General features: G+C 39.6%; 1 protein-coding gene across 4 annotated transcripts in view; it reads left to right on the top strand.

Moving 5' to 3' along the window:
• Window positions 1-12,028, top strand: part of LOC124721274 (methyltransferase-like 26) — a 75,545-nt gene extending 63,517 nt beyond the window's left edge. For all 4 annotated transcript variants that reach the window (XM_047246157.1, XM_047246159.1, XM_047246158.1 and 1 more), the window contains one exon: window positions 10,758-12,028. In XM_047246157.1, the coding sequence (XP_047102113.1) occupies window positions 10,758-11,397 (640 nt within the window). In that variant the 3' untranslated portion in view covers window positions 11,398-12,028. The remainder of the gene's footprint in view (window positions 1-10,757) is intronic.
• Window positions 12,029-12,519: the final 491 nt, after the last annotated feature.

Here is a 12,519-nt window from a genome sequence, read left to right as displayed (position 1 = left end):
AAGAAACTCTTGAGTTGAACAATCTGGGATCCTGATGTCTAACAGTGTTCTTGGCAGGCCCAAATGATGTGGGTGCAAATAAAATGAGAAATATGCAGCACCCTCGTAGTGAAACATTGCTTTGTTTAATAAACACTAATGTTAAAGTTTACTCAGAGCCTCACTGGCATGATCTACCTAGGTGATCGTGTGTGTGTGTGTGTGTGTGTGTGTGTGTGTGTAAATAAGTAAAGCAAATGAAGCCACGTTTAATATTTGTAAGAAACATACAAATGTATTATTTGTGGACATGAGTAGTTAGGAAGTAGATTCTATACAACACATGGACTTTTTATGGACAGACATGTCAAAAAAGTAAGTAAGTGAAAGAACTCTGGAATTTTCTAAAGAAAACAAAGTAGCATTAGATTTTCGCACTAATCTGAGTATGAGTAGTTCTACATCACTTCCATATGGTGAAATGAAAGCAGGTTTAAAGTACCAGTGAAACATGATTTGCTGACCAAGCCTAGTCTATGTAAGGCTTGGTCACTGTTTAATGACCATGACCAGAACTAGACTAAAAAACAAGACTTCTTGGGCTAACTGTTAGGACTGACTATGTCCATAAAAATATGACCCTAATCCACTCATACATACATTCACTTAGAAAAAGACTCCCTGAGTTGGAGATATTCTTAAAAAATTATGTTGTGAACTACTGAGTCTGAATGAACACCCTTTTAAGAAAGAGGACTGTAACTTATATATTTCAGCTGGCTACACGAGCCTAACTGGTTAGTATAGATCACAGAAGCTGAAGGGTGGCTGTGTAGCAATATTAGTTCAAGAACAAGTGTCCCTGAAAGTCAAAGTAACAGACTGTAAATTTTACTGCAGAAGGAAAATTGGAAGCCGCAGCCACCCAGTTCCCTGACTACAGAGTGACTATTATGTCTGTATACTGTCAGCCAAACACAGACTTTAACTCTTGTGGAGTGAATGGAAAATATATTACTTTCGTAATTTAAGTGTAAGATATATAGAATTGAATTGGCGATATTAATTACATGTAATAGTGAAAAATCCTAGGACTACACACTCAAAGCTCACAAGACTTTCACTGCCTCAGTGATAAACCTGCCAGACAAAATTCTTACCTACATAATGTCATTTCATATACAGGGTGATTCAGCTGCCCCTACCGTTGCCATTTTATGCAACCCCACATAACAGGACAATGCTGTTGGCCAGTTTGTTTTGGGGATGTGAAGCACAATGCCAAAATACCACAGTATAACTGATAAAATATACGAAGACTTCTTAGAGCTGCTGTACAACTTTTGCTTATGAAACAACTTCAGCACATTAACCTGGCGAGTCATCCCCCCAGGGGGCTCACCACTCGTCGGTGAGTTCGTGCTTGGCTACCACAGGGCCCCAGCCTTTGCAGCATCTTTTCCTTTCCGTACTGAATGTCTGTCCTCTTGCTATTCTTTTTCTCTTCCCTTGGGGAATATGCCTGGGATGATTTTGGGAATGTGTTCTGCATTTTCAGTAGCCTGATATCAGAACAGTCCCTCCACTGTTTTTTGCTCTTTTTTCCTTCTTCGTTCCCCTTCTGGTATCCTTCCTCCACTTCGGCATTTGAGGTTCCTCTTTTTCGTCTTCCTCCCTGTGTACTTCTGAAGGGCAGCCCACACATCTGACATGTAACAGGTGACTGGGTAACATGTAATTCCCAGCCCCGGGTCGACAGGTAGAGTTTGCACGTATCCCCAGGTACAGGCCAGACTCAGGGAGGGGTGATCGCCTGAGCTGTTACCTCCCAAAATTGCCAGTTGGTCCCTCTGTCAGGTGTTCAGGAGGTGTGAACAATCACTTACAGTGGGTGAGCCCCCCCTCTGAGGGGGTCCTCAGTTAGAAAGAGCGCACTATCGGAGATGCTGGCAGTTGTGGGGGATATTCTTGCAATTAGCCAAACGTCTCCTTCTCAGTCTTCATCTACTAAATGTAAATGGAATGAGGCTAATGATTCAAAGACCCTCCGTGCTGCATCTCGGTTCCTCGTCATTTCGCACACTGAAGACAGTCTGTCTTTTGCTATGACTGTGGCCGTGTTTTTCAATTTAGAGAAAGCCTACGATCCATGCTAGAGTACTGGTATCCTCCACACTCTCTACAAATTGGGCCTCTGAGGCTGCACATTCCATTTCCTTCTGGAACTTTTGAAAGTCTGAGTATTCAGGGTACATGTGAGTTCTGCCGTGTCAGGCACCTTTGTCCAGGGAAACAGTGTGCCCCAGGGTTCCATCCTGAATGTTGTCGTCTTTTCTGTTGTCATTAACCCTATTGTGGTCTGTCTTCTACCGGGCATCTTCGGCTCCCTTTTCACTGACAATTTTGCCATCTGTTGCAGTTCTCTGTTGACTTGTCTCGTTGAGCAGCGTCTGCAGTGTTGTCTCAATCATTTTTACTCATGTAGCATCGACAGTGGTTTTCACTTCACCACTGACAAAACCGTTTGCATGAATTTCTCGTGGTACAATTGGTTTCTTCAACTGTCTCTACATCGTGGGCCTATTGCTCTTCTGTTCATTGGAACTACAAAATTCCTTGGGCTCATGCGCAACAGGAAACTTTCTTGGTCCTCCTATGTGTCTTCAACTGGCTGCCCACTGTACATGATCCTTTACTGTCCTACATGTCCTCAGCGGTACTTCATGGGGAGTGGATCAGACCACCCTCCTCCATTTGTAACAGTCCCTTGTCCGTTTGAAACTAGACTGTATGTTTCGTTCATGCATCTGCAAGTATACACCATCTCAATATACAATCCATCATCGTGGCACAACAGTGGTGCCTTTTACATTAGCCTGGTTGAGAGTCTGAATGCAGAAGCTACCAAACTATCAATGTCATACCGCCGTGATTTTTTCCTCAGCAGATACACATGCCGTTTTCTGTCGTACATGGCAACCCATCCTGTGCCGCCTCCTTTGTTGACTCCTTTGATCACAAGTATGCGGCATGTCCTTCTTCTTTGTTACCTCCTGAAGTTTGATTTCGGCTATTGCTCCAGCAGCTTAACCTGATGCTACATGCCACTTTCCCAGTGGGTGTGAACCCTTCATCATCTTGGCTTCATGCAGCAGCCCGTGTTCACATTGACTTCATTTGCTGCCTAAGGACACTACTCCAGATTCGCTCTATTGTTGTAAGAGTCTCAACCTCGGCACAGAACTTCGCGATAGTACCTTTGTGTACACTGATGGCTCTCGGACTGACCATGGTGTCAGGTGTGCCTTCGTCATTGGCACTGGTGATTTTTCAATATCGGCTTCCACACCACTGCTTATTATTTACAGTGGAGCTCTTTGCCCTCTATCAGACCACGCAGTACATCTGGCAACACGGGCTTTGCAATTGTGTCATTTGCTGCGACTCTCTCAGTGCCCTTCAGAATCTGTTTTGTGCTGTACATTGTCCACCATGTAATGAAATGGGTCCAAGAAAGCTTTCACTCTTGATGGAGCCACTGTGATATTTATGTTGGTCCCTGTTCACATCGGTCCGATGCGCGGCGAGGCCGCTGACAATGCTGCCAAGGCTGCAGTCCTCATACCTTGGCCCGCTAGTTCTTCCATTCCTTCCGAAGATCTCTGTGTTGCCTTCTGTCAGCAGGTAGTGTTGCTTTGGTTCACCATTGGTCTTTCCTCCATGGGAACAAGCTGTGGGAAATTAACCTCTCCCAGTGGCTTGGCCGACCTCCTCTCGGTCCTAGATCATTTTAACTAGGTTGTGTATTGGGCACTGTCTTTTTAGCCAACGCCATATGTTAAGTGGTGAACGCCCCCCCCCCCCCCCTTTGTACTCGCTGTCCTCAACCTTTGACAGTTCGCCATTCCTGATGGAATGCCCTTTTTTTATCCACCTACTTTCTAATTTATGTTTGCCATCTGAGTTACTGGTCATTTTAGTGAACAGCGCGCGGCCTGCTGACACTCTTTTACTTTTTATACATCTTTTTAATATGGCGAAGAACATTTAGTCCTTAGTTCAGGACCTCCAGTGTCTGTATGGCATATTTTAGGGCCCTTTCTCAAATATAAAGTCCTAGTTTTTAGCTGTCTTTCCTTCCGTCGATTGGGCTTACCATGTAGTCACTTTTAACTCCTTTTTCGTCTTCATGTTATGCGGTTCTGTCATGGTCGTGTATGACCTTAGTTGTTTTAGTGCCCTAAAACAGAACAAGACAAACAGTGAGTCATATATCAATCTATTTGTTAGGTTATATACCCTAAAGTTGTTGTTGTCCACACTTCCCATTTTGATATCTCCTGTTAACTTTGTTGTCTCATATGATGAAACACACCCTATAAGACAGCGTTTCTGAACCATTTACGAAAGATTTAGTACTAGAAACAGAATGAAATTCGAGAGACCTCCAAAACCAGTATGACTGCGCCACTAATTACACAACAAAAGACTGGAGAGACTTGCATAAATATGACAGAAGTAAAGTAAATCTTGGTCCAAAAATACCTCACTTGTTATTTTTACAGTGTGATTCCATTTGTTGAGTTGGAGGGAGCTTACATCCATTATGTGGCTGTCACCTGTATGGATGCTGTTCCTGATATGGATGTAGTGCAGGTTGCATAAAACATCAGTAGGGGCAACTGAATCATCCCGTATATGTAAACATGAGACTCACTTGAAGATCTTTAAGTCATTGCTATCTGACCATGATTATCTACTCCTAAAGCTGTTTAAAGCTGGAAATATTCACAGACAAGTAGCTGAATCCAGAGCAATGAGACTACTGTGTGATATACACATAACAAATCTTAGAAATGGTCTGTGGGGTACCGACTGGAGCTCCATTCTCAACAGGTATCATTCTCTTTTGAAGCATAGGAAAATTTCTTACAGATTATTGTAGGCACATTTTGTAAATGCTGTCATACTTCAAATATTAAAACAACATGTTAAAAGAAATATACGAGAGGACAAATAACTAATTGGTACACTCATTTGCATAAACCAAAATACTGCTGAAGTCTTACTAGTACATGTATTGTAGCAATAGTACATACAGGCTTGTCTGTGAAACTGAAGCTATATTACAGAAAGGGAAGAAGTAAAAATAAAAAACAGTACAATGATAACTACAGAGATCATTCAAGCAAAAACTGTCAAGTCCACATGAAAGATGATAAAAGCAGAATCTGGGATCTCTGCAGAAAAAACTACCTACTCCTGTTAGCCCAGATCAACTTAACATCAGCTTTTGTCAGTTCGTGGAAAGACACTGTACATAATGATGAGCCATTACCCAGTAATGACAATGAACCAGAGACAGTGGTCAATAAAAACAATGAGTCAGTCTTAGTTACCTCGCTGGGTGCAGTATCTTAAGCCAACTACCACATTAATAGTGAGTTTTAATGTAAATCTGTCTCCCTTCAGGATATAGTAGATGTAGTGGCAAAACTAAGTAACTGAAAAATTGAAGACTGGACCTCTCCAACTTCATTACATAGTTGTTTGAGAAAAGTGCCTTTCCTGACTTTAAAGTTAACTATAATTATACTTGTGCATATAAAGAGAGGTAGGGAATCATCAGAAAATCATAGACCCATTGCCATGGTTCCAATATTATCTAAAGTTATTGAAGTGATCATGAAAAAGTAGCTAAATGAATTCTTTAGGAACAATAGCCTCTTAAATCAGGCCCACTATAAATTTTATGAAGGACACTCCACAGTTAAAGCAGTGCAAGATATTGTTTTGTATGCCTTAAAGGGATTTGAACATAAGCTGTGTAAATGTGCCACGTTAGTTGATCTAACAAAGTCCTTCAACCTAATATTCCATAATATTCTTGTAAATAAACTTAAACAGTATGGGATAAGTTGTAGGAAATTAGCAAATCATACATCTCCAGTAGGAAGCAAGTCTTCCTTGTTGTTGTTGTTGTTGTGGTCTTCAGTCCTGAGACTGGTTTGATGCAGCTCTCCATGCTACTCTATCCTGTGCAAACTTCTTCATCTCCCAGTACCTACTGCAACCTACATCCTTCTGAATCTGCTTAGTGTATTCATCTCTTGGTCTCCCCCTATGATTTTTACCCTCCACGCTGCCCTCCAATACTAAATTGGTGATCCCTTGATGCCTCAGAACATGTCCTACCAACCGATCCCTTCTTCTGGTCAAGTTGTGCCACAAACTTCTCTTCTCCCCAATCCTATTCAATACTTCCTCATTAGTTATGTGATCTACCCATCTGATCTTCAGCATTCTTCTGTAGCACCACATTTCAAAAGCTTCTATTCTCTTCTTGTCCAAACTATTTACCGTCCATGTTTCACTTCCATACATGGCTACACTCCATACAAATACTTTCAGAAATAACTTCCTGACACTTAAATCTATACTCGATGTTAACAAATTTCTCTTCTTCAGAAACGCTTTCCTTGCCATTGCCAGTCTACATTTTATATCCTCTCTACTTCATCCATCATCAGTTATTTTGCTCCCCAAATAGCAAAACTCCTTTACTACTTTAAGTGTCTCATTTCCTAATCTAATACCCTCAGCATCACCCGACTTAATTCGACTACATTCCATTATCCTCGTTTTGCTTTTGTTGATGTTCATCTTATATCCTCCCTTCAAGACACCATCCATTCCGTTCAACTGCTCTTCCAAGTTCTTTGCTGTCTCTGACAGAATTACAATGTCATCGGCGAACCTCAAAGTTTTTATTTCTTCTCCATGGATTTTAATACCTACTCCAAATTTTTCTTTTGTTTCCTTTACTGCTTGCTCAATATACAGATTGAATAACATCAGGGAGAGGCTACAACCCTGTAAGTCTTCCTTACAGATTCAAATAAGAAGTTGGTCTTTATTAACGTCATAAGAGGAGTGCCTCAGAGATAGGTGCTTGGACTCTCTCTCTCTCTCTCTCTCTCTCTCTCTCTCTCTCTCTCTCTGAAATAACTGTGTGGTAGGAGGCAGTTAAATGCTAATAAGTTCAGAAAGATTATAGAATCCTGGCTGAAAAGACTGAAAGAGAAGCTTTCTACGCTGTTGATGAATTCATAAATAGTGATTTAATTGATGTGGCTATGTAATTATTAACAAGTTTTTGCTGTTATTATCTATTAATATAACTATAAACATGCAGCTTCCATTCTTATTATTTTAAAGAGTGTGTGTAGAACAACTTTGTGTAGGGAGTGGAACTAAATTTAACATAGCTTAATTATAAAGTTGCATACTGTACAATACAACCTGTATTTGAAAATGCGTAATATCTATATTCACGATGACAGGTATCATCCCTTTTCTGCTTGCTTCTGCTATTATGTATGTTAATGACGCTAATATGTTACTTTTGATCATTGGCCTTCAAACACTTCCAGAGCTAATGTGTCTGAGTCTTCACTTCTCCACAGTCCTGGCGATCTCTTTTGCAGTTTTGATTTTTTCTCTTTTTCATATTCCCGTTCCTCTTCCTTCTTAACTGCCTTTATGTGACTCAGATTCTCCAGTTCCTCATCCTCTTCCCTTACTTGTATTGACTGCTCAATACCTGGATGTGCTAACTAATCGGAAGTATCTGCATAATCACTCTATCCTCTATTTTTATGCTCACCTAGTTTTTCTTTTAAAAAACTTGTATTGAATTATTATTTTTTTTGAAATTTTGATCTCAAAAAAATTAGATTTTTTACTCTCTCTCATGCTTCAAATTCCTACCCTGCATTTTGAGGTCGTGAACCCTTCACTGTGTAGTCACCATGTCATGTCACAGCCTTCATTTGCAACACTTTTACTGGCCTTGTTGAATAATCTACCTTGTAAAAGTAAATCTGGCTCCACTGTTGCTACTTACGATATTCTCATTCATTTACTTCTGATTCATCATTACTAAAACTAAAAGGAAGTAGGACATTAGTTTCCTCATATTTTAAGCACACCACCACTGGCAGTCTTGCTCTGACGAGGATTATACTCCAACAACCATAGAAATGTTAAAAGTTCCATCTGTACGTTCACTGACTTCCAATGCCAACACATTTTAGCTGGGCCATTTTTTGCGGCAAATCTTTCAGTCCATGATTATTAACACCACTGTTTTCTTACCCTTTACTCTTTGTGGTCATTTGTGAGTTGTAATAAGATTAGATGCAGTGTTGTTTCATGTGAGTAAGATGATAGTCTCTGGTAGCAAATCATTTACCCAGAAGCACAGTAACAATTTGTTTTCCTGTAGCACTCAAAAGGCCATAATTTTGCAAGGCGTGCAGTCAATAAGTTTATATCATTCTATCCATCCATAATGGTATTACAGAGATGTTCCTTGCTTGTTATGCGAACTTCCCGGACACTTCTGTCCACTTCATACCAAACCATTTCAATGGAAATACAATCAGGGCTTTGGAATGGCCACACCACATCTTTCAGTGCCTTCTGCTTTCTACCACTAAGATGGTAGTGTTCCTGGTCCATACGCCCTTCTGTTTTCACAGTGTTGCCAACTCCATCTCCTGTAAAACACCTCCAAACCATAATAGAACCCCTACCGTGTTTAAGTGTTGCTGGGCCACCCTTTCTGCTTCAGATTGATGAACAAATGTCCTTGTGGTACCAAAAATCTTGAATTTAGTTTCATCTATGAATAACACTTTCTTCCACTCTTCATGTGTCCACTTACTATGTTTCCTAGCCTATTCGAGTCTCTTCTTTTTACTTACATGTCTCAGAAGGGGTTTTTCTTGCTGCTATATGCCATTTCAAGCCAAGCCCGCATCAGTCAGTCTCCTTTTCACTGTTGCAATAGATATGTTTTTCTTGTTCATTTCTGCCAATTCTGCATAAGTGTGTGCTGCTGTTTTGAACCTGTTTCTCTTACTAGTAATTCTGATGAATTTATCATCACTTTTAGTTGTTTCATGAGGTCGTCTTGGTTGTGGTAGGTCGTTATTGCTACATGTTTTCTTCTGGTAGTGAAGGGTGTATTGCACTCCCCCTATAGCCATGCCCCATTGTTTCATAGATTGGAGCATAGATAAACCTGCTTTTCTGAGTGTCATTTGTTGATGACTCTCTCTGCTCCTGGAATGATAATAAGGACGTGCACACTGTCAGCTGTCACTAAGGAACTGAAGTGCAGTAATCATTTAGTATATATTCTATCACTGCTTGAAGTACACTGCAGACATCGCAACACTACAGGGAAAAACAGGGCAGTATGGAATATACCTTTGTTTGTCACACAGGTAAACAACCATATCAGTTCAGACAACTATTTTATATGTACATGACACACTCCTGAATAATATTACATGGTCACCGATGTACTATTCCTTTGCTTATTCAGCCATAGTCATAGTATTATATGGTACCTACAGGGATTTAGATGTCGGTTGGTAGGTTTATTGAAATTAATGAGTGGTAGTGTATATTTTGTTCCTTCATATATTTTGCCTTCCAGAGATGTTGTCCTTCGACATAGTTTATTTGTTATAACTTACTTTGCACATTGTGTTGTTCTGCAGTGGAAACAAGAGTGAGGAACAGATGACATTCATGAAAAGAGAATTCAGATACTAATTAATTCTACATCTGATATCAAATGGCAAAAGTAATATGTAACTTTGTTGTTGTAGTTGCAGCATCAGTCGTTAACAGTAGCTTTGAATGTTGAAACATACACAAATACCACAGATGTTCAAAACAGTCAATCTTCAATACAATTACTATTCATAGATCATGAGCCCTGGCCACTATGAAAGTCTGTGTATGTTATTCAACTGGCAAACACACAAAATGGGGTCAGTGCATGGATGTTCGAACTTAAGTGCACCTGCCACTGGAGCTCCAGAGAGATGATGCTTGCACGTCATTGAGAGTGGCATAATCATTCGTCACACCACCCTTGCACCACAATGGTGGCTGTAGGAAACATACCTGCGTAACTGACAACAACCAGACAGCTGCCGATACTGCATTATCCATCCAGAAAGGGTGGACAGCAGAATTTTTTCAGTAAACATGTGGCTTATTGTCTTAGTATGACACAACTTAACTTTGTGGCATAAGGACCTGCAGAAAACTGCCAATTATCAATAAAAAATCATATGCATGATGCACAAACGAAGATGGTTGGACTACTGCTAGTAAATCTCTCCACAATACTGACAAAGTTGTAGGCCTCCTCTAGACAACACCTTACACACACACATACACATGACAGTAAGGAGCTGCATGGTATTTCAGAGTATGATATGATCCCACTCGTTTCCCAAGCAAGCATCAAAATTATGGCACCATCCATAATTCGCTCATTCTCTATGCTTTGGACAGACTAAATGTCATGATTGTAAGGTCAGAAATCACACAAGATATAGACAGGCCTGTAACTGTGTCTGGAACTCATGGCATTTTTTAATGCTTGCTGTACAGTATGATGTCCATGACTTACTGTTGTCTCTTGTGTGGGCAGTGGAACATTCAAAATGTGGATGGTGCACTTGGATCCCATTGGTTTCAATTTGAGGCTGCTGTTTGCATCCGTGTGCCTCATCCTCGAGCAGTTTCACAGTTTGAAGAAAGAACATTATAAAAGTCCACAGTAAAGTCATTTTTTAAATCCATTGTGTGTGTGTGTGTGTGTGTGTGTGTGTGTGTGTGTGTGTGTGTGAACTGGTGTTTTGTCAGGTGTAAACTTACTAAATTGCTATATTATTATTTCTGTTTTACAGTGTTGGAGATAAATTGCACAGCCCTGCAGCTGAACGCAACAAAGAACCAATTCTCGAGGTGTTAATGCAGTACATTTTTAACAACAAGGCAAAAGAAGAAGCTCTGACAGTACTAGAAATAGCCTCAGGAACAGGACAACACATTGTGTATTTTGCCCAATATTTTCCAGATGTGCAGTTTCAACCATCTGAATTTGAAGAAAGCTACGTAAGAAGTATTGGAGCATACATTTCTGAGAGTGGTGTCCGCAATGTGCGTGACCCAATTGTAATAGATATACGTACTCCATATAGATTCTGGGCCTTTGGAGCATTCACAGAAAATTCTGTGTCTTTTGTTATCAACATCAATATGATCCACACAACTGAAAGTGAATGCACTGAACACCTATTCAAGAATGTACAGAAAGTTCTGAAACCTGGCGGTCTATTATTTCTGTATGGGCCTTTTGCATTTAATGGAGTTATAACTCCAGAGTCTAATGTTAGCTTTAACCAAAGATTAAGACAAGAGAATCCTGCATGGGGCCTAAGAGACGTAGAAGATCTGAATGTATTGGGATTTAAATATGGTTTGTCACTAATAGCAGCACACGATATGCCAGCTAATAATCACATGCTTGTGTGGAAGAAAAAGTAGTTTCATTGGAGAGTGCTTTTCATTAACAAAATTTGTTCCACATTTATTTCAGTATTAATAAATCAGATGTTAAATGTCAGTTTGGTTGTTAACAATGCCAGTGTTGTTCCTGTGTAACAGTATTAGCTGACGCTTAGTAGAATGTTGTGTTCTTAAAATAAGATTGTCTAGTTGCATGTATGGTTAATGGTTTGTGTTCTGTAAAGTCTGTGATGTTTGATTGATTGTTTGAAATTGTGAAATAATAGAAATATTTGTGCTTTATACAGGTACTATATAATTTATGCATATACTATAACTGCAGGTTTTCATTTGGTTTTGTGAAGCCATCTGTAAATGTGTGAGCAAAGTAGAAAAAGCAAAACTTTTGACTTTGTCATTCAGTAGCAGATATTGACCTGAAACTTAAAATTCATAAGAGAAACTGTCATGATACTTCTGATACATCTTCCAGACACAATGCACTCAAATCCCACTGATAACAAAGAATCAAATAATGAACTGCATAAACTCTGTGTAGCCCACAGGAAAAGTTTTTCAGATATTTGCGTTCTTTGAGTCTAACTATGAAATTTCTGAATTTTAAAATGAAACTGTATCCTTTGATCTCAAATAAATGTCTTTATTGTGACTGTAAGATTTCATTACTTTCAGCCTACATTTACCTCAATTTTTGACTCCACATTCACATTAGTATTTCACAAAATATCAGATATCATATGGCAAGCTGGTACTAAGAAACTGAAGAGACTCAGCAAGGTGGATAAAAGATGCAGAAGGATTATTTAAAGGAAAGAAACAGGCTAACTGTTGTCAATAGAGAAGATAAACTGGATGAAAGGGAGATGAGTGATGCAATACTATGGGAAGAGTCTGATGAAGGATTCAAAGAAGTTAAAAGGCACGTGGAGTTGATGACATTCCATCAGAATTATTAATATCCTTGTGAGAAACATTAAAAAACTGTTACACCTGATAATAAGGGTATACAAGATATGTCAAATACCCCCAGACTTAAAGAAAAATATGTTACCAATACCAAAGGTCAGTGTTGAGAGATAGGAGCGCTATTGAACTACCATCATGTTTGTATATCAGAAGGATATATAGACTGACAGAAGA

The sequence above is a fragment of the Schistocerca piceifrons genome, chromosome X (assembly GCF_021461385.2).
Source record: "Schistocerca piceifrons isolate TAMUIC-IGC-003096 chromosome X, iqSchPice1.1, whole genome shotgun sequence".
Lineage (NCBI taxonomy): Eukaryota > Metazoa > Arthropoda > Insecta > Orthoptera > Acrididae > Schistocerca > Schistocerca piceifrons.
Note: the sequence above shows the minus strand (reverse complement) of the source record. Positions and strands in the feature narration are given on the sequence as shown.